The sequence below is a fragment of the Rhododendron vialii genome, chromosome 4a (genome assembly GCF_030253575.1).
Source record: "Rhododendron vialii isolate Sample 1 chromosome 4a, ASM3025357v1".
NCBI lineage: Eukaryota > Viridiplantae > Streptophyta > Magnoliopsida > Ericales > Ericaceae > Rhododendron > Rhododendron vialii.
Window position 1 is genome coordinate 34,515,620 of NC_080560.1, and position 21,077 is coordinate 34,536,696.

Sequence of the window (21,077 nt, forward strand, 5' to 3'; positions counted from 1 at the left end):
TCCCCCAAAGCATCACGCTAAATGAAAACATCTATTTTTTTTGCTAAGACCAGTCCTATCCATTACTACCTATATGATTGGCACCCATTAGTAATGTACATGCAGACAACCTCAGAGAGGTTAGGTCAAGTAGACATTTGGTCGAGCTGACATGAGAAAACTAACAAGTAATTATTCTCCATAAAATTGCACGTTCAAATCTCATGAAGTCAAACACGCCAAACCTTGGGGCCATGGAGGATTTGCTCGGTTGTTAATTTCAAGACTCTAAAACTAGTCGAGGAGCGAACAAGTTGACCTGGATATCCGGTTATAATGGAAAAAAGTAATTAATGAACATGGAGAAGGTGTCCCATAGACTTACAATGGAAGCTGTCTCTGAATTGTTTCCATTTCTTTTAATGGGAAATTAATTGTTTCCCATTTGAATGAACCTATTTTAGAGTCAGAAGAAATCCTCAGAAGTGGAGCATACATGGTGATTCAAATAACAAAAGATTCATTCATTTCTTGCTAAACTTATTACGGAAGTGTGTTATTGGTAATTCAAATATTTTTTGGATGCCACCATACTTATAGGGCAGGTTTGGAAAATTTTGAATTATAGTCGGAATATGTAAAAGTATTTGGATGATAACGTGGAAAACAGATTTTGTAAAGGGATAGCGTGTGGATTTATAATGAGAAATTTAAGGCATCCCTAGAAGTGATTTCTGAATTTTGCACACTCCAGCTTATAATTATTTCTTACAATGCATTTAATATAGAACGAAATTTTGCAACTCAAAATTCTTGGGTAGTGATTTTCACACTCCCTTTTTTGATAAATGCACTCCAATTTTTTGTCCTTTAGTGAAACTTTTGTGTGTAATTTTTTGCTATAGGACAAGAAGTATAGTGCATTTATCAAAAAAAAAAAGAGTGTGAAAATCATTTTCTGTTGTTTTTTGCATTTTTTTTTAACCTTCACATGCGTTTTGATCTTAAACTTGAAAAAAAAAAATTCCACTAGTTTATGCCAGTTGGATCTCATGTGATCTTAACACCAATGAATACACATGGTGACAACTAACTCCAACCATACCCATGTGCCCCCACTTAAATTCCTACCAAAATTTCCTCTGAAATTTCTACTTAATTTCCTCACCAATTCCCACTTAAATCCCCACTCTCTTTCTCAAATCTCTCCCACTTGTGAGAAAGATAATGGGCAGAACTCTTAGTTTGATTCTTGCTCTCTTGAGTGCTCCCATTGTTTTGATAGCTGCAGATTGGAACATTTTGTACCAAAAAGGAAAACAACCAAAGCATGGAGTGGAATTCAACTTGAAAAACTACTGTGAGAGCTGGAGGATGAATGTTGAGCTACACAATATAAGGGAATTCGAAGTCGTGCCCGAAGAATGCACAGATTACATCGGGAAGTACATGAATTCGGTCCAGTACAAGGTGGATTCAGAGAGGGCGATCGAGGAGTGCACCGTGTTTCTCAGCACTAGTTGCGGCTTGAAGAGAGACGGCAGAGATGCGTGGATTTTCGATGTCGACGATACGCTCCTCTCCACCGTGCCGTACTTCAAGAAACATCGTTCCGGGTTAGTTGATCGTTTCATTTTTCATCCGGAACCGATCCCACCAACCGCAACCACAGACATCTTATGTTGTGTTTAATTTTATTATGCTTGTGAGATACGCAGGGGAGAGAAGTTAAACTTGACCTCATTGGAAGAGTGGATGAGCAATGCTAAAGCACCAGCTCTTGATCACACAAGGAAGCTATTTAATGACCTCAAAGAGAGAGGAGTTCAGATCATTTTGGTATCTTCAAGGAGAGAACACCTTAGATCAGCCACTATCGACAACCTCGTTGACGTTGGCTTTTATGGGTGGACTAGTCTCATTTTGAGGTTTGCAATCTCTCTCTCTCTCTCTCTCTCTCTCTCTCTCTCTCTCGTGTTTGTGTTAATAGTGTGTGATGTGAATTGTGTTACCACGAAAAGTTAATACTTTAATAATGTAACATTTTGGAATGTTCACATTGGTTCCAAGCAATCTCCATATTTTCTCAGAAGATTAAATGTCAAAAACCAAAAGAAAATTGATTTTTGCGCTCCACTTTTAACATGAAGTTACTAGAGCGCCTGCGTACAAAAGTGGAGCGCCAAAATCAGCATCCAAACCAAAATCTAGAGAAAGTGAAAAGTTTTGGCAAGACAAAATATGAAAAATACTTCTCGATACGCTTATAAAAGTATGGTATGGTGTTGGAGAAAACAACAATGTTTCACTCTATTGAATGTTTATCTCCTAAAAGAAATGCAGAATGTGTTGCCACAATGAAAGCATGTGCACAAAGATTTTGGTGCACAGATCTGAACATCGTCCGAAGCACATGAATTTTACACAATGATGTCCCATCGTGAACTGAACGATTCTGTATATATCTGTGTTTAAATTTGAGCACTAAAGTTGGACAATGACGTCCCATCACGATTTTGTATACATTTGTGTTTAAATTTGTGCACCAAGTCATCCGAACATCGTCCGATGCACGTACTCTACAAAATAATGAGGGACCCCATGAATCAGACAATCCTCGATACAGCCGTGTTTAAATTTGTGCACCAAAATCTCTAAACTTCGTAATACTCTAATTACAAAGAGATCTACCCCTATGGTACCATACTTCAAGAGGTTCCTAAGAATTGTCTTTTCCATTGTAGGGACCCAAGTGACGAGGGCAAGGAAGTCCAGAAATACAAGGCGGATACAAGAAAGCAATTGATTGATCAGGGGTATCGCATTTGGGGCATTGTTGGAGACCAGTGGAGCAGCATTGAAGGACTCCCAAGTGCAAAAAGGACATTTAAGCTTCCAAATCCTATGTACTATGTTTCTTGATCATACCACTATTCTATCTAGGAATTGGATCCTGGGCACAGACCAACTGCAATCAATATTTCGGATTTGCTCTGAGACTCTTATTGATAAGACCTACCGGTTGATTGTAACCGGTAAATATCTCTGAGCAAATTTAAACCATTGATTATATTGTATTTGAACTGTCCTGTCCAGTCCAAAACTTGACCGGAGAATCTGAACTTCATATTTTTTGTTCGCTGGTATAGTGTCAGTGATATTAATTTCTTATGGCTACCAAAATAAAAAGTTTCTTATGGCTACCAAATAAAAAGTACTCCGTGATGCAGAATTCAACTATTAACAACTCGCACTATCCTTGGATATATATCCTTCATATTTCATTCAACTATCCATAACCGTGTCGTATCCATGTCATACTGCTTAGGAAACTACAAACATGTGATGCAGAATTCACCTGAGAAGTGAATGCAGGATTCACCATGGCATCCTTTTAACATTTTGAATCAGCCATCTTCCCCACCGCGCCCAGAGGCAGCCTTTGCATTTGATTGTTTTTTTTCCAGGCCTCGAGGCAAATCATCGATATAAATTACTCCCAAAGGACATGCCATTTATTTCATTTGGGCCAAGTTACCCAAAAAAGCCTTCAGGAGAAGTATGCATGTGGACTTGACTTAATCCAGCCTTTCATATATATATAATCCTACATCACTTCCAGAAAGAAAAGACTTGCATCCTTCCATTTATCAGATAATATCATATGAAAGGAACATATTTCTGAACTGGAACCACCCAAGATTGGGTATAGCTCACTCGTTGGCAGTTTAGTGAGATGAAACCAAGCTTTGCTCAAGATTAAACAGTATGCATATGCATAAACGTAAATGAATTTATATTACTGAAACAAACCACAAGTACCATCTGTAAAATCCGTCTCATGGATCTTGACCACAAAATTGTCAGAGACAAATTGTCCTTTCTTTTATTAAAGATCTCCAATATCCATCTCAAGCCTGTATTTTCTTGCAAAGTTAGTTTGAACATAGAGCCTTGCAAGCAAGAAAATCCTGAACTTGTTTTGGGGGCTCAAATTTACCTAGTTGCATGCTAATAGAGAAACAAACAGAGTTTTTAATCCAGGTAATGATTTTACGGCTATCCGTATCCCATTCATCCAATTCCTATTCAAAGGCATCATCCTTTTGATCATTCGATTTTATGGGATTCGTTTTCTTACCTGACATACATCACCATGCCTTTTCCTTTCAGAAAACTATGCATGAGATGAGACCAATGGCTGTAATTGAGACCATCGAATTTGACGGAGTTGTTTTAAACAATATCAGATGAGGCCATATTCATAGGAAAACACTAATGAAAATAGGTATCAGAGCAAGGACGCAAGAGTTATACTAATGACCAGGTCTAGACATGTCAAAGAGGGCTTGTTAAGGAAAACCAAAGTAGTACTCAGAAGTGAGTCAGAACCAATCAACTAACTGAGATTGACTTGCACTAGAACAAGAGACAATCAGGAGAGGAAGACACCAAACAAAATAATGGGCTCTGATACCATGTAAATTGCAGAATATCAATCTTTTTTTAATGTACAATTTTTTTTTATAAGTGCAATATCGATCATTTACTTGTATTGAACTCTATAATCCAATTTATAGTACAATGATAGGATAGGAACATGATCCTTCAGGATCTTCTAATAGCTAAGTCAATAAATCTACACTAGAGAGCACACTTGAGCAACAAAGTCAAGACATGTACACAAGTATATCAAAATATGATATATAGCTAAATACCTGAATATCAAAGAAAGCTATAGAAGCTGCAGAATTTAACATTCATATGCTTCTTAATATACAAATATCAGTAATATTCCACCATCTTCCTAACCGAAATTTGAAGTAGAAGTATATCAAATTATGATACATAGCTAAATACCTGAATATCAAAGAAAGCTATAGAAGCTGCAGAATTTAACATTCATATGCTTCTTAATATACAAACATCAGTAATATTCCACTATCTTCCAAACCGAAATTTGAAGTACTTAAGTCTCCTTCACCCAATAGCAGCTATCCTTCTTTTTAGTCTCACACATTCAAACTATGAACTTGCGAGCTAGCCCAAGTGGTTGCACGCTTGTTCCAAATTCACCTAGTCTTAGGTTCAACTCTTCTAATTCCCACTAACAAACTAACATTTCTTGCCTTTCCTCCAAAAAAATCCATGATGTAGCATTATCCAAGGCACTGGAAACTTTCAAATTTACCGACCGCTAGTGAGTATTGACTCTGTGCTACATATGGAGGGAGCAGAAGACTTTACAATGGATGACGGAAATGACCTGACAAATTCAGATGATGCTTCATTACCAAGACCTATTGTACCAATACTTGTGTTGTCATGAATTATCTCCGGCAACAGGACATCTCCATCAAGGTATTGCATCACTTGCCGCATGCTAGGTCTTGTTGCTGCGTCGGACTTTGAGCAAAGCAGGCCTAGTTTCAAAACCAACTCCATTTCCTCCTCCAAGTAATCTCCTCCCAATCTAGGATCACTTGTCTCGAGAATCGCTCCCTCTTTCCACTTCTTGAAAACCCAATCAGCTAAAACTACCGCATCAGGCGACTGTTGTAGCTGTATGGGCCTCCTTCCGCAAGCTACTTCAAGTATGAATGCACCGAAAGCAAACACATCAGTGCTTGTGGTTGCCTTTCCGGTTCTAGAAAGCTCTGGTGCAAGGTACCCAATTGTCCCCACCACATGGGTAGTTTCGAGTTTTGCTCCATGATCGTATAATCTAGCAAGACCGAAATCCCCTAGCCTTCCGTTTAGATCAGCATCCAATAGAACATTACTAGCCTTCACGTCTCTGTGAAGAACAACTTGGTCCCATTCTTCATGCAGATACAGAAGGGCTGATGCTACTCCTCTGATGATACAATAACGTTGTGCCCAGTCGAGGATTGGCTTTTCATTGCTAAATAGAAACTTGTCAAGGCTTCCATTAGGCATGTAATCATAGACCAAGAGCAGCTCTCGCTTCCGTCGGCTATAGCCAAGGAGCTGCACCAAATTCCTATGCCTTAGCCTTCCCATGCTAGCAATTTCGGCCACAAACTCCTTCATCCCTTGTTTTGAATCATGGGAGACTTTCTTGACTGCAACTTGTTCCTTCGAAGAGGGAAGTACTCCTCTAAAAACCTTACCGAAACCTCCTGCTCCAAGAAGCTCTTCGTCTATGAAACCTCTGGTAGCTTTGAAGAGATCCTTATAGGAAAACCTATGAGGCCCATATTCCCTTTCCCAATCTTCACGTACTTCTTCATACTTTTTCCTCCTCAACATATAAAATATCCCTGCAATTGTGATAGTCAGCCCAATGGCTACTATTGTCAATGACACTGTAATTGCTAGACCGGGTTTTATTCTATGAGGAAGTGAAGGAAGTGAAGGAAGCTCTGAAATATCTAGGTCTTGTGCTTTCCCACTTTTATTGAAGCTCCAACCAAGAATATAGTGGTTCCCTGAAATTATTCCCGTAGCAGCAGAGAAACCAACATACATGGAATCCAACAGAATTGAAGAAAGATTGATGTGTGTTGACAGGAGAGACTGATCTGGTTTGGGGCTTGTAATAGGAGCTAGTGTTACATTGAGTACATGCTCAAACCCATCATACTCAATCCAAACGTGTATTGGACTCCCGCTTACAAGTTCCAAGGTCCGGTTTATCTGTTCCGTGTTGGAGTAATACGTGACGGTTGTAGATACATTTGATACTAAGCTGTTAACATCAATTCCAACTTGGTTATCATTTGTCTCATTGAATTCAGGATTTCTAATGGAATCGAACTCAATTGCCAACAGATGGTTGGAAGGGAGCCCATTGTTAGCAATATTGAGGAGCCCAAAATATTGGCTTCCTAAGGCTTCGTTGAAATCCATAGATGGTGAAATGGCGAAGGCTATTCCATGAGTTCTCAGATCAGCTATCTCAGGAACAATGGCAAACACAAAATGGGTGGAAAATGAAAGAGCTTGCGGTAACGTGGACGAAGATGTATCGAATCCTATAGGATGCTGGTAGAAAGCACGACCGATTTGATGCTTTGAAAAATTGGTTAGCTGCAAAAGACCATTGTTATGGATTTTTGCAACCCCTTGAAGGCTAATATTGGCTCCAATGAAGCCTTTGTACGCGAACTGGGTTTCATCTACAGCCATGGCTAGGGGATTCAAGCGAACATATAAAAGTATCAGGAAAAAAACTGATACTGGTGTGGAAGTCATTTACCAATTTCAGGAAGAGCTTCTTGCTTGCGGCAATGGATGGTTGGAGATAGGTTCTTGTTTGTTGTTAAATTAAACATAAGGGTCTCCTGCCAAGGGTAAAACGAGGATTTGGGGAGTCAACACCGTTGCATAAAGGGCATCAGGTCAGCTAAAGAAACTTAAGTTAGGGACTGAATGATAATAACTTCACTGTGGTTCCAATGTAGCAGTCACCATGTCATTCTCCTCATGGTTATACTTTGATAGAGATGGAAAACCACACAAACCAACCATAAGTTAAATGAAGACAGCTTAAGGAACAAACCAGGATCATCTCCGTTTCTTAGATGGATTAAGGATCACTTTGTGCGCAACGATGCTCGTGTTGGATTTGTGAAGCCTCGTTCATTTTGGTCTGTCACTTTGCAAACTATGACGTGGTTTGACGGGCAGGGGCTCTCATCGTGTCAAAATCGAGATGAATATAACCCGTAAAATGCGCAAAATGGAATTTGTTAGTAAAGCGTTAGTACAGGTTTCGATGATCTACAGGGACAAGAATTAATTCAATTCTAGAAATTGATTTCTAAATTAATTGAAGAATAAAGATTTGCTTATAACTAAATTTACTTAAAAGAGAGTTAAGATTTTTTTTAGCAAGTGAAAAGAAATTTATGTCGAAGGTTTGGTTCGCCGTTTGGAATGGGGAATACTGATTTTGATTGGAGAGTTCAGTGTTTGCTTCTTTGGGAAATTATTCAGACAAATGAAGATAGGTTGTCTTTTTTTCCTGCTTGCACTGCCCTTTGGAGTCTTATTATGGAAGAATTTTATTATTATCATTTTTTTATAAGTTATTTTATTTTTCTTGTCTTTCTTTGTTTTTTACGGTCCGAGTGATCGGGCCAATTTATGCGCACTTCAACTAATCTCCTCTCCAATCCGGTCAAAGACAAGTCATTCCCACCGGAACTAGAAAATTCACAAAAATTACTTTCTTGCGGCCTGACTCTAAGAATTGAAATTTAGTCAATTATGTGGGGAACAAACTCACCAACCAAACTAACCCTTGGTGCTCCCCCTTTCTTGCCTTCCATGTATGCAATTTATTCTTTATCTACTTGTTTGGTCCCAATAAAAGAGTCCCTGTTTCATTTTCGTCCTTACAAATTTTTTGGTCTCAATTTTACCCTTATAATTTTTAACGAAATTCAATGTTACCCTCTCCATCAAGAAATGGACTAAAATAGAATATGTTGATAATGGGAGGCTGATGTGGAACGTATTTGTACACGGTGGACAGTGAGTGGCTCCCCACCCCCTTCACTTACGAGGTGACTATGGACAAACCACAAATGTATCCACCAGAATAACCTTAATTCCAAAACCGTCCCTCTCCACCTTGCTCTGCCATGCACGACGGTGGCGACCGGTACATGTTCACTGAAATCATCAGAAAACCAAAAGGCTGAGATCAAGCAGTTGAACTCGAAGCCATATGGCCCATGTTGTTTTCGTTGGCGGTGGAGGTGGTCGATTCGTCGTCATTTTTCTTGGCGAAAATGCCGCAGAGAATCACAAATACTACGAGCAAGATGGTCAGTAAGTCCCAGCCTCTCTTGATCGAATTGGGTCGGAGGATTTAGAGGGGGCCTCCTAAGTCACTCTCTCTCTCTCTCTCTCTCTCTCTCTCTCATCCACAACACCAGGAATCACACAAAATCAAGAAACAGAGCATTTTGGGGGTTTTAAGGTCTCTCTAAAAAAAAAATACGAGTACAATTTAGGGCTTTGAACATTTCTGGACCATTTTTGAGTTATACAGTGAAATGTTAGGGTTCTGGGTTCTTTAAAAATTCGAATCGTAGCAAGCATGAAAGAAAGAAAGGCACATTTAAAGCAATTTCTCCACAAACCATAGAATCAGATCTTATTTCCCGTATAACGCAAATTGTTTGGTGGGTAGAAATCACATTTTGGTTAGAAGGCTTCGTGAATTGAATTTGGGAGGGGGGAGAGAGAGAGAGGTGGGAGGTAATAGGGATGGGGAATGAAATGACTAGGTCAAAAAGCAGTGGCGAGGGTGGAGGAAGGCGGTGGTGGGTTGGGGCCAGATGGGTGGTGACTGGTGAGTCCATGGATGATTTCGCCATGAACATGAAGGGATTCTAGGTGGAACAATCTTGGGGAAGGAAAGGGGGTGCGGGGCTACTGTCCACCATGTACAAAAATATGTTCCACCTCAGCCTCCATTTATCCACATAGTCCATTTCCGTCCATTTCTTGACGGAAAGGGTAACATTGAATATCGTTCTAAATTATACGGGTGAAATTGAAACTAAAAAATTTGTAAGGACGAAAATGAAATGGGAACTATTTTGTAAGGACCAAACAAGCGTATAAGCTTCTTTTTTATTGGTTGAAGAATGCATCTTGTCCACAATGCACTTGGGTTAATATAGTTTCATGTTTCATTAACTAAAATAAATACTTATTTTTTGAATTAAACGTGATATATTATGAGAGAATGACGTGTCTCGTAAAGCGAAAAACAAGTACTTAAAAAATAAAAATCTAAACGGTGCAGGACTTGAATTCCAATCAGCTCTCCCTTTGCTTCATTTCTTTTCACTTTCCTATTTTTAAGCAAACTTTTGTAGAACCTGCCACGCACTTTAAAAAAAAAAAAAACCGCAAATTTTTGTTGTATCACATTATGTATAGTTTGTTGGACTCAATTGTGATTCTAAAAGAGTAATCAAGTTTCTGTTGAGGAATGGCTAACTAGACCATTTCTACCATTTCAGTGTGCTTAAGGTTTCACGTTACATAGAATTATATTATAAAAATGGGATTATCTAAAAAAAAAGGTTTCGCTTTACTTTTTGACCAGCTAGAAAATGCAGATATTATATATAAGAAAACAGTACATTAAAAGCGGACACTACCGGTTCGAAAATACAGAAATAACAAATAAAAACATCAAAACCAAAACAGAAAAGCCGCCTGGAACCACGCCTTCGGAGCCGAACCTGTCGAATACACTCGTGAAGAGGGGTTAGAGAGGTCGAAGTTGAGAGGTCAGATATGAACACAGAACAGACCCTCCTGGATGACCCGCCGATCGAGAAAAAAGAGAGCTAGGTGTGTCCACTGTCCACATATTAATGATTTGAATATGACAATTAGTAAGATACTTTTTTAAAATAGCTATTCAAGACTTTTCGATGACTACTTGAGAAAGGCAGTACAACTACTCATCAGTGAATGGACCAAATGCTTCTTGTTTTGGGTCATTAGGTTCAGTGGTTTATAGTTTTGTTTTTGTTTTTATTAAAAAAAAATTTTGCATTTTTTTGTTTTACGTCAAACTTTTATAAGTTATTGATTTGTGTCAAACGAGAGAAATTGGAGAAGTAAAAAATTATGATCGAAACTCATATTTTTTAAATAAAAACGAAAATAAGCCAAAAAGACAATTTTTTTTACTTTTTTTTTATCTTTATTCAAAAAATTATGAGTTTTGATTACAATTTTTTAATTTTTTGATTCTTCTCAATGAGATGAATCAATGAGTCACAAAAGTTTGACGCAAAATTAACAAATGCTAATTTTTTTGAATAAAGACAAAAAAAATAGTGATTTTAACTTATCCCAAAACAATAATAAGACATGAAGATGTTTCCAATTCCACAACAATTGTCATGGTGCTGAAAATGTTGAAATAGCTTATCAGGTCTTGAAGACTTCTCCAATAGAAAGGTCACGCACCAAAAATTTACTAAATTTCGCCCATCAAATTCAGCTTATTTTTGGAATAAACCAGGAAAGTAAAATATTTGGACCAAATGAAATATCTTCTTTGATTTGGTGCAGAGAAATTGAAAAAATATGCACGCAAGTACTTTACTTTATAATCCGAAAACTTGACCTCTTTGTTTTAGGGGACTCTTAAAAGAGAACAGATAGGAGTATTTTTTTGCCCTCATTGATGTACTATTCAACCTTTTTGCGTGAAAATTGTATTAAAGAGAGAAAGTTGGACTGGGGGATTCTGCTGTGCAGTTTCGTGCTGCGCAGCCTCGGGCAAGGCTTTTCCGGCATCGGTTCGATGATTGGAGACGTTCACCGCGTAGAGCTTGTCGAGTTCTACATGCGCACCAAAAATCAGCTCGATCAAATATCGTTAAGTGCCTCATTGGAACATATATAACTTGAAAAAAATGAATTTAGTGGTTTTGATCTAGTGTTTCATATCCATTAGAATTCATTTTTTTCAAGTTATATATGATCCAATGAGGCACTTATTGATATTTGATCGATCTGATTTTTGGTGCACATGTAGAACTCGACGAGCTCTACGCAGTGAACGTCTCCGATCGTCGGACCGATGCCGGAAAAGCCTCGCCGGAGGCTGCGCAGCACGCTATGCAGCACGAAGCTGCACAGCACAGTCCCTCGGTCTTGAATGCATGGTGAAGTTCGAAAGATTTTTTTGGGTTATTAAGTGGAAAACAAATAGAGGAGGAGAGAATATTCGGGGCCGAGATGGATTTTTGTGAGATTTTTCTATTTATTTCATGAGAATGTACCATATGTCTTACACGTGTTTAGCATATAGTTTAGATATACAGGTTCTCCACTTGGATGAATTGTCAAGCTAAGACGGCATCTGCATCCGTCCCCCATCAGACCTACGACAATCCTCTCATCTGGTTCCATTGGGATGGATTGTTTCTCTTTTACCATAACATTATTCAACAAAAAGTGCAGTACCCATACTATATGGTGGTACAAAAAAAAATTATGCATACCCATATATACGGAGTATATGGTAGTACAAAAAAAATTATTACGTTTAATACTAGTTAACCCTCATCGATGCACTATTTAACCTTTAAGTTGAAAATTGTATTAAAAGAGAAAGTTGAACGTGAGAGGAAGTCTGAAATTTTTTTTTCATGTTGTTCAAAGGAAACCGATAGAGGGAGAGAGAATATTAATGGCCGAGGCGGATTTTTAATTTTATGGGAGTTTTTAATTCTTTGTTTAAAAAGGAAGAACGAATGGGAGTTTTTAATTCTTTGTTTAAAAAGGAAGAACGAATGTGCAGTGTGTTAGGCCTCGTTCCAGTTTACTTTTCCTTCCGGTTTACTTTCCTTTTGTAAAAGTTCTTTTTATCAATTTTCAAACTCAAATATAATAAATAAAAATAATAATTTTTAAATTTTTTAGCACCGTATAAAAGATCTCAATGAGATCTATCAAACAAGATCTATATTGATAGAAAAATTATTTGCTTAAACACATAATTTTTAAATTTAAAATTACATTCTTTTTTAAAAAATACTTTTTTCACAATCCCAAACACCCCCTTACTCACTTGCTTATATCTATATATCTATATAATAAAACACAAGAGTGTGGACCTCCACACAAGACAAGTTGATCCAAAGGTTGAAATTGATTTGATCCAATGGTCGATGTGTGCTCTCCAACTCTCTTAAGAAAGTATCCACACTCTTACAAATATATTACAAAAATGCCATCAAGTTGAGACGCTATCAAGATTCAAAGGGTAATTTCAATTTCAATTGGGATGGATAGTGCCGTAGGCACGGGCAAACACTAGTATAATATATACAGATAGATTTCGCCATAAAAAGTGTGGTTGCGATGAAAATGGTAGGAATGTGTGGGATTGATAGTAGCACTAATACTGTCCAGTAGAAGTAAACACAAGAATGACTCTCAAATGGTAGGAATGTGTGGGATTGATAGTAGCAGTGGGCCCCACCTGTATGTGAGAGGGATGTGAGTCATGTGACTGAGGTGTGCCACACCGATGTGCCTCTAGCATTTTTGATTAGATTACACCATGACTTAGACTTCAAGCTTATCGATCATGGATTCTCCATTTCAGTTTAATCTGACTTTATTGCACACAGAAGGCAAAAACAAAACATTTCACATACAGCAGACATGTCTATACTTAAGGCAACCGGTATTGGAATATTCAGCCACAAGTAGTCAGCATACATGTATTTGTACAAAAAAAACTTCACCTCGCAACCGATCTGTGCATTCAATATTTGACACATTATTTTCAGCCAAGTTTTGCCTCGTCGCCCATCTGCATCTTGGCGCAGTACTCGAACAAACTCCCATCGTAGCAGCGTCGAATGGCTTCTTTGGAGAGGAATCCTTCCTCGTCCCGTGCGAGGACATATAGCGTTCCCCACTCCACCTTACTTGCAATCCTTCAAAAATACCAACACAAGACACAATTAGCCAAACGAATTCAAAGAGCAACATCTGAAACAAAAATAGAATCCATAGCATAAAATTTCTCCGTATCAAAGCTATTTCCCACGTCAAACTCTTGTCAAGAATAATTTATTTTTTTTCCCTGGTGTTTGGTTGCTAGATCGAAAATGTTATACGGAAAACAACGTTTTTTCACTGACAATTCATGTCTCTTACTTGCAATTCTTCACCAATAGCAGCGAGACACAATATGCTAAGGCGTCATTTCTACGTACGGATAAAAGCATTGGATTAGACTAGAAATCCAAGGGGACAACATTTCCCATGTTTGGTTGTAACTTTTGCGAACAGGACTAAATATCCCTTAGATCATATAGACTGTATTCCCACAAAACATCGAAATATACAATGCCACTGGGGATTTATTTATTTTTTCTTTCACTGTTAGTCCGGTCAATCAAACAGTTGCTGGGAATACAAAGAGCAATTTCTGAAGTGGAAGTAGAATCTAGTGATTGGGCCTTAGTAGCACAAACCAGCCAAAGAGGTCAAATGCTTCCCGATTTCCTTCGGTCATGGCCCAGAGTTCTCCAAATGAGAGTTTGTCGGGCACTGTGCGAGCGTACTTGCTAAAGATGTTTTCGAAGTTCACAGGCATATACCTGCATATTTGTTGCAAATTTAAATTGATGTTAAGGGCAAAATAGTATTAGACAAAGACGGAAAATCTGAGATGCATAGTTGCTCACCTTCCTTCAGTGTCGTAAGTACCAGAGTCACTCGCATGCTTAGATTTATGAAGGTTGGCAATGTATATGGGGAGAAAAGGAGAAGGTATCCACCCCTGCAAAAGCAGCAGTCTGACACACACAAAAATGGGGACATCCTTTGTGTTTGCTATTTTAAGCAATGATTCGGTTTATTATTCGATTTCTGTGTACTATCGTGTGAAACCAAAAGCAGCTAGAGGGTAGAGAATCAAATTTGACATTTCCTTCCCAATCAAATCTTGCAGGAGCATTAACTAACCGGAAGAGTAGGGTAACTTAAAGCTCCATTGATAGCTATAGCCATTATGAGAGATGCAATAGGATTGAAGCCAAGGGCACGAAACCCTGCGATAGAACAAAGAAAACAGAATAAATCCACCGAAACTAGCTACTAGGTTTCCATCTAGAAATAGTAACTCATCTACGAAAAATTCAGATTTGTAATAGTCGAACAAGTGTGCAACTAGTTGTACAAGTGAGTAACTAATTCTGGAAAGCTTTAAGAAGGGAAAACAATCAAACAAGTGATCTTGTTCTCTCCCATTGGGAATGCAGCACTTTCAAACATTGTCAACTTCTCCAACTTGAGAGGTGAAGGCCTTGTAGTTTCAATGCATTTTGACCACAAATCAAATTTGAACAAAGGAAAAGACCATTATGCCCTTCTCTTTTTGGTACTTTCTTATAGCAGGAAGAGGTAATGTCCAAAATTATACATCACAAAGTAAGTCATAAAAATCACCTGAATAAGTTTCCCAAGGGTAAATGATTCCGTTGTTGTCCATGTCAAAAAACGCTGCATGCTGCTGAAGAACACTCAAACCGTGATGCTTATGGCCTGGTGTTCCGTATGGATGTTCTGTATCAGGTGCAGCCGATGCTCTGGGCATATCTGAAATCATAAGTGCCAAAGAGATGGATGAGTTGCACCAGTCTGTGATTTCTAAAAAGCAAAAAAGATATATTCATAGGAGAATTTCCCCTTAAGTATCTAATAATAGTACTGCATCAATTTACTCATTAAGGACAATTTCTTGTCAAATTACTAGTTTATAAGTTACCAAAAATCTGCTTCCTTTCAAACTTTCCATATCTACAACCATGTTCCATATTGACTGTAATTTTTTGCGGTTATGTAAATCCAATTTTAAAATGGTTCAGAAATAATAATAGGCCCGTGACAAGTGGAAATACCAGTACTTGTCCACCCCAACAAGAAACTCAATCAGACAACAGCTTGATGATGCAACAAGTTTTGCGCGGGCATCCAATTTCGATTTCAACTACTTAATGAAACGAGTTCTGCATCAGTGAGAAGACAAATATGAAATACTGGGTATCCAATCAAAAGTGGTGATATAAGTTAGGTTCCAAACTTTGTGCAAAGAGAGGCGCCCTATCCAATAAAGCTCCAACCAAATATCTATTATCAGTCTTGATAAACTGATGAATCAATTGATGATGTCCCAACAGTCCACCATGGGAAGGATCTTAGCCCTAACTTGCCTACAAATGGGTTCCCTCCCGATCTTGGACAAAATCTAATAGTCCAACAAGTTGAGATATGAGATCTCCTTCGATTTTTACTTGAACCAAAAGCTTTAACCGAACAAACGAACATGGCCTATGAGAATAGGCATTTAAGGCGGGTTCTAAAAGTGAACTGATTTGGGGCCTTCATCAATGGCAGGGTCTTTTGGCTCCCCTATGGCTGGATGATTCAAGTTTGTGGAAGGCAACATGAGCTGGGTGAAGCGGTGGCTATCCTTTGCTGGGAACGCAATTGCAGTGAGCAACTCCTACGGGTGAGGCCGGAACCAAATATCTAGTGTAGCGCAGAATTCAGGTGTTAAGTGATCATAAGCTCTCCACCTAAGTGCTTGACATGTAGTTAGCTTAACCATTTTCATCATGAGGTCAAGTGAAGCGCACCTAGGTGAAGTAGCCTGGCATCACTCGACTAAGAGTAATTATTTACTGCTGGTACCACGTTATTTACTGTAGTGGCCCGGATAAATGGGGCTCCGTACTGACCCCCGAGACGTACCACCGAGCGTGAATAAGGGCTCCGTACCGACCCTCAAGATGTACCACTGAGCCCACTCGAGGGCTCCGTACCGACCCCAGAGACGCAGCACTGAAGGCTCCTGGGCAAGCCTCCTGCATCTGATTAGACATGACATCGAGAAGAATCCGAAGGCTTGGCGATGATCGACATGTGGCTCCTAGGGTTGGGGCTATGCTCCTGACAAGCACCGAAGCCGCTTAATGCTGCAGTTAGAAGGCGGAGATGGGGCACTATCAACTCCCCCGAGCACGAAGAAGGCGCTCAAGCGAGTTGAGGGATTATTGTAATGGCTCCAGAAATGGGGCTTGGACCGCTCACCGAGCCACAAAGCACCGAGCGAGACCAAGGCGACCCCCGCTCCTCATTTAGCATAGTTCTGAGGATCCCGCAATGTCCCATCGGAACGTCACTCGGTAGAAGGAGTCCGCACGGGGTATGTCGCTATCTAGGGGCACGGAGCGTTCCCGTTCCCGACTCCGACTCCCCGAGGCCGCTTGAAGGAAGACGGTTACTCCAGGAGGGCCCCATGGAGTTACGTCAGGAGAATAATCATTGGGGTCTGACCTCTCACCTGGCCATGTGCTCCGTAACCGCCTTATCTCTTACGTCGCATATGATGTCACCCAACGCGGTTACCCGAGCGTACCTTCCATGCGCTAGCTTGGAGGCCAAGCAAAGCAAGATCTATAAATACAAAGGGACTCTAACCTAGAAAGGTATGTCATTCTACCCTCCCTAGACCTATACACTTCTCCCTACATCTAACTTGATCATCGGAGGGTTACTGGGCTTCTACAGCCCTAGTGACTTATTGTAGGTCCGGCGGCGAGCGTGCGGAGCAGCGGAGGAAGGAACCGGAACTGACCCCCGGGTAAGATCCCGATAAACCGTACCCCTACATTTACTACTCCCACCCATTGACAAAGCAATAAGATGGCTCGCTCCAGTTGGGGTTGGCACAAAGAATCTCGGTCCCACATGGTGTTACCGACCTTAGTTGCACGAACCGGCGGGAGGTGCAGAAGCGGGGACACGGGAGAGGAGGATCATAAAAGCTACTCACCTACAGCTCGTTTGGGAGCAAAGCTTAAGGAATAAAAATTTATAAAATTAAAGATTAATTTTGTAATACATACAGCTTAAGCCTTGGCAAAACCCACCCAATTAATCAATTACAACTTCTTGTTTACGATATCCCTGCAACTAAGAGTTGGAACCAACTGCAAAATCCTTGTCTAAGTAAATCTTACGCTTATATGACTACTTTCAATTGTATTTGAGTTATGTTTTTCTAGCATCTCGTCGATATGAATTATGAAGTAAACTAGAACATTGCATTTGCATGCACTCCGATTACATTTAATTGATGTGCTTTAGTATGTTTCGATGCAAAAGTTGATGCAAAACAACTTCGGTAAAAATGTATTCTTTTTTTTTTTTTAATCTCAAAAGAAGACGTTTAAAAAAAATGTATTCTTCATTGCTTATCAACTTCATATTTTGTCATGACTCATGCTTGGTAGTTGTTCTCCTATTTCTTTGTGTATTCATATGCTTGAGAGTTTCTATTCTAGTTGGAAATGTGCTCCTTTCTTGATGGGGCGAGGTTACCGCTCAAGTTAGCTCAATTGTGCAGTCAAGTTGACCACCATATTAAAACCTCTCCTTCTATGTCGGTGGCCCTATTTTTTCAGGTAATCCGGAACCAATCCCACCAACTGCAACCTAAGGCCCTAAAACGTAGTTCCCTTCTACAACTATTTTGCACAAGCTTTTGCCAATTGCACGTTGCTTGCTGCGTAAAATTAATTCCTCTTTTTTTTTCCGGCAGAAAAACAAACAAACAAATTCCTCTTCCCCTGTGGGTATTTTCCCATTCATAATAATCTTAATATAGTTGCTTACCATGCCCCAATACTCAACCACAGATTTAACTCACCTTTTGGATTTAGTGATTACAAAGACTTAATATCTTTGATAACTGAAGAGCTAACTATTTTGAACAAAAAAAAACTAGTCTAAATCACATTGAGCTACCAAAGCAACCAATATAATCCAAAGTTACAAACAAACACACCCTCAGGTTTTATGTATAAGCAAATGATTACTTACACGGTGTAGAGGCATAAATAATAATTTGGTGATCACCCATTTGATAAAAAGATTATTATCTTAACTTGGTACCAAAAATTTGACAACAATCAAGAATGCAGTCCTATTACTGAGGAAATGTCACACAGAGAGAGAGAGAGGGGGGGGGGGGGAAGATAACTACTCTTGTGGACATGCAGTCCTATTACGGAGGAAATGTCACAGAGAGAGAGAGAGAGAGAGAGAGAGATAACTACTCTTGTGGACCACTGTTTTTTTTTACCTACCACTTCTTTTCTTTTCTTTTTATCTTTGCTTGTCCCAAATATTGTCTGTTTTGAAAAACTAACTGATCGAAAGCTACACGATTTCCTTCTTACACCACAATTTGGATCAATATAGTCGTCTTCTTTTCAAGAGAACTACTCTTGTGGACCACTTTTTTTTTTTCTTTTTTTCTTTTTTGAACTTTTGCTTGTCTCAAATATTGTCTGTTTTTTAAAAACTGACTGATCAAAAAGCTACACGATTTTCTTTTTCCGGCCGTCCAGACTCATATACTAGTTTCAGTAGAGATAACTCATATACTAGTTTCAGTAGAGATAATTAACAGATGTGGAACAACTTCCAACATGTTAAAGCATCCAACTCAAGACCAATTGACAATGGGTGGAGAGACCGTCTTGTGGAGGAGATAATTAACCTGTGGAGGAGATAATTAACCTATGTGAAACAATTTCCAGCACTCCCTCTCACATGCTACCCTCGACTCGAATAGGTCAACAAAGGATTCGGAACACACGGATCACAACAAAATAAAGTGCAACTATAGGACAAACAAAAGGGCAAAGCCTCCGAAAACTTAACTCTGATATCATGTTAAATTTCTAGGAGGGTTCCAATCTAAAACCAATTGGCAATAGGTGGGATAACCTCTAGAATATATTAACAAAATTTGGGTGACTTAGATGAGCGATGTGAGATAAAGTCTGACACTCTTGAAAGATTGCATTTCCCAAATTAGATAAACAAGTTGGGACGAGCAGTGCGAAACAATAACGAAGCTACTGTGGGGCTGGAAGGAGCCTTGCCCACTCCTACCACCTCTCTTTTTTTTGGAGTATAGTCTACAAATTTATTTTGATCGGTATTGAAAAAAAAAATTCAGCCATAATTAAAAAGTTAAAAGAACAATTTTTTTGTTTTTCATTTTGAGCCCCACTAAATTATAGTAAATGACACCGTGCCATAGCGATACTACTACTCATCATCGAATGAAATTTTTTCGTTTTTCATTTTGAGCCTCACTAAATTATGGTAAATGACACCGTGCCATAGCGATACTACTCATCGTCGAATGATACGAGGACAACAATACTCGAAATTAATTCTTTCAATTAATCAAAAGCGTTCCATAAAAACTCGAACGATTGAAATTTAGTCTTTGAAAAATCACGAAACCAAAATTAATTTCTTTCGTAGTTCGGCCCCCACTTCGATTCCCCGGCTCCGACACGGCAAGAAATCAGAACAGAGTAGAGAATCGAGAGACAAACTTACAAGGCTTTGGGATATATTTCTCCAAGTCGGTCCGAACCTGTCTCTCAGCGGTGACCGGCGCAAGAGGAGCCTCCGTCGCCAGAGCATTCCTGTCCTGGGTTTCCATCTCTCTCTCCATATCTTCCCTTTTCCTCTATTTTCTCTCTCTAGACGTATCTTTCTCCGTGCTGAAGTCTGTATGTATAGGGAAGTACTAGGCAAAAGGGGCACCGAACAGACTCGTGGCGGGCATGCAAAACGAGTGAAGCCTTTTGGAAGGGTGAGAGTTTGACAAGATTGACTCCATTGGCAGCATGCATTGCCTGGTTCGGACAGTTGGCATTTCTGGTGCTGAAATTGTTCCCACGTGCAGAAAATTCTCCACCCTTTAGTCACAAATATGGAAAAAGTTTCACTGCCGAGCGGGTACCACGTAGTGTCGCTTGATGCATCTGGGCCGTTTATTTCGATTTTGAACGGTTCAAATTTGGAAAGAGAAAGATGAGAAATAGTGCTTTAATATAAACCGTCCAATACACTTTTGGACGGCTCGAATGTGCCCGCTCGAGCACCACGTCAATCGGGTGACATGGTACCCACCCGGCCCTAAAAAATTTCTTCACAAATATGGATTGCTAGGAACACAATTACAAAATATAATTTCAGACATAACTGCATTTAGGCTCCGTTTGTTTGGGCCCATTTTCCGTTCTTTGGCTAGAGAAAGAATGAGAAAAATATGTTCAAGGCAAAACATTTTACATTTGAAATTGTTTTCTTCTAATTTTGGTTGCAAGTCATTTTTGCATTTCATCCGATGGTCTGACATTTTCCAAAACCACGTATTTCATTCAATTCTTCTCCCAAATCATATTAGATCCAAAACGAGGGAGAGAGTGCTTACTAAATTAAGATATTTTTAAACCAGCAATTTGCCATTATTTTGAAAAAAAAATTTCATGAGTCAACCAAACTCCGAAAAATAAAAAATTTAAAATTTGCTTTTAAAAAAATATTTTACATGAAAAAATAAAAAGAAAAATATTTTACATTTATCGTTCAATGCATGTGATTTAAATACATCAAGCGACTTGTGTCCGGGAGTTGTATTACCAGACTTTTTGTTGTAGGATTTGAGATTTTGGAGTGTAGTGTTCACACAT

At 39.1% G+C, this 21,077-nt stretch overlaps 3 protein-coding genes across 3 annotated transcripts; 1 reads left to right on the forward strand and 2 right to left on the reverse strand.

Moving 5' to 3' along the window:
- The first annotated feature begins 1,049 nt into the window (after positions 1-1,049).
- Positions 1,050-3,193, forward strand: LOC131322283 (acid phosphatase 1-like). Its single transcript, XM_058353546.1, has 3 exons — positions 1,050-1,595; positions 1,698-1,907; positions 2,724-3,193. Exons 1-3 carry the CDS (start codon positions 1,207-1,209, stop codon positions 2,899-2,901), a joined length of 777 nt encoding a protein of 258 aa, XP_058209529.1. The 5' UTR covers positions 1,050-1,206; the 3' UTR covers positions 2,902-3,193.
- A 1,566-nt stretch (positions 3,194-4,759) lies between these two features.
- LOC131323532 (L-type lectin-domain containing receptor kinase SIT2-like) lies at positions 4,760-7,602 on the reverse strand. The gene has a single exon (XM_058355373.1). It carries the CDS (start codon positions 7,195-7,197, stop codon positions 5,167-5,169), a length of 2,031 nt encoding a protein of 676 aa, XP_058211356.1. The 5' UTR covers positions 7,198-7,602; the 3' UTR covers positions 4,760-5,166.
- Positions 7,603-13,096: 5,494 nt separating this feature from the next.
- Positions 13,097-20,264, reverse strand: LOC131322576 (peroxygenase-like). Its single transcript, XM_058353936.1, has 6 exons — positions 19,936-20,264; positions 14,959-15,108; positions 14,476-14,561; positions 14,196-14,290; positions 13,983-14,108; positions 13,097-13,439 (listed from the first exon to the last, which is right to left on the reverse strand). Exons 1-6 carry the CDS (start codon positions 20,051-20,053, stop codon positions 13,286-13,288), a joined length of 729 nt encoding a protein of 242 aa, XP_058209919.1. The 5' UTR covers positions 20,054-20,264; the 3' UTR covers positions 13,097-13,285.
- Positions 20,265-21,077: the final 813 nt, after the last annotated feature.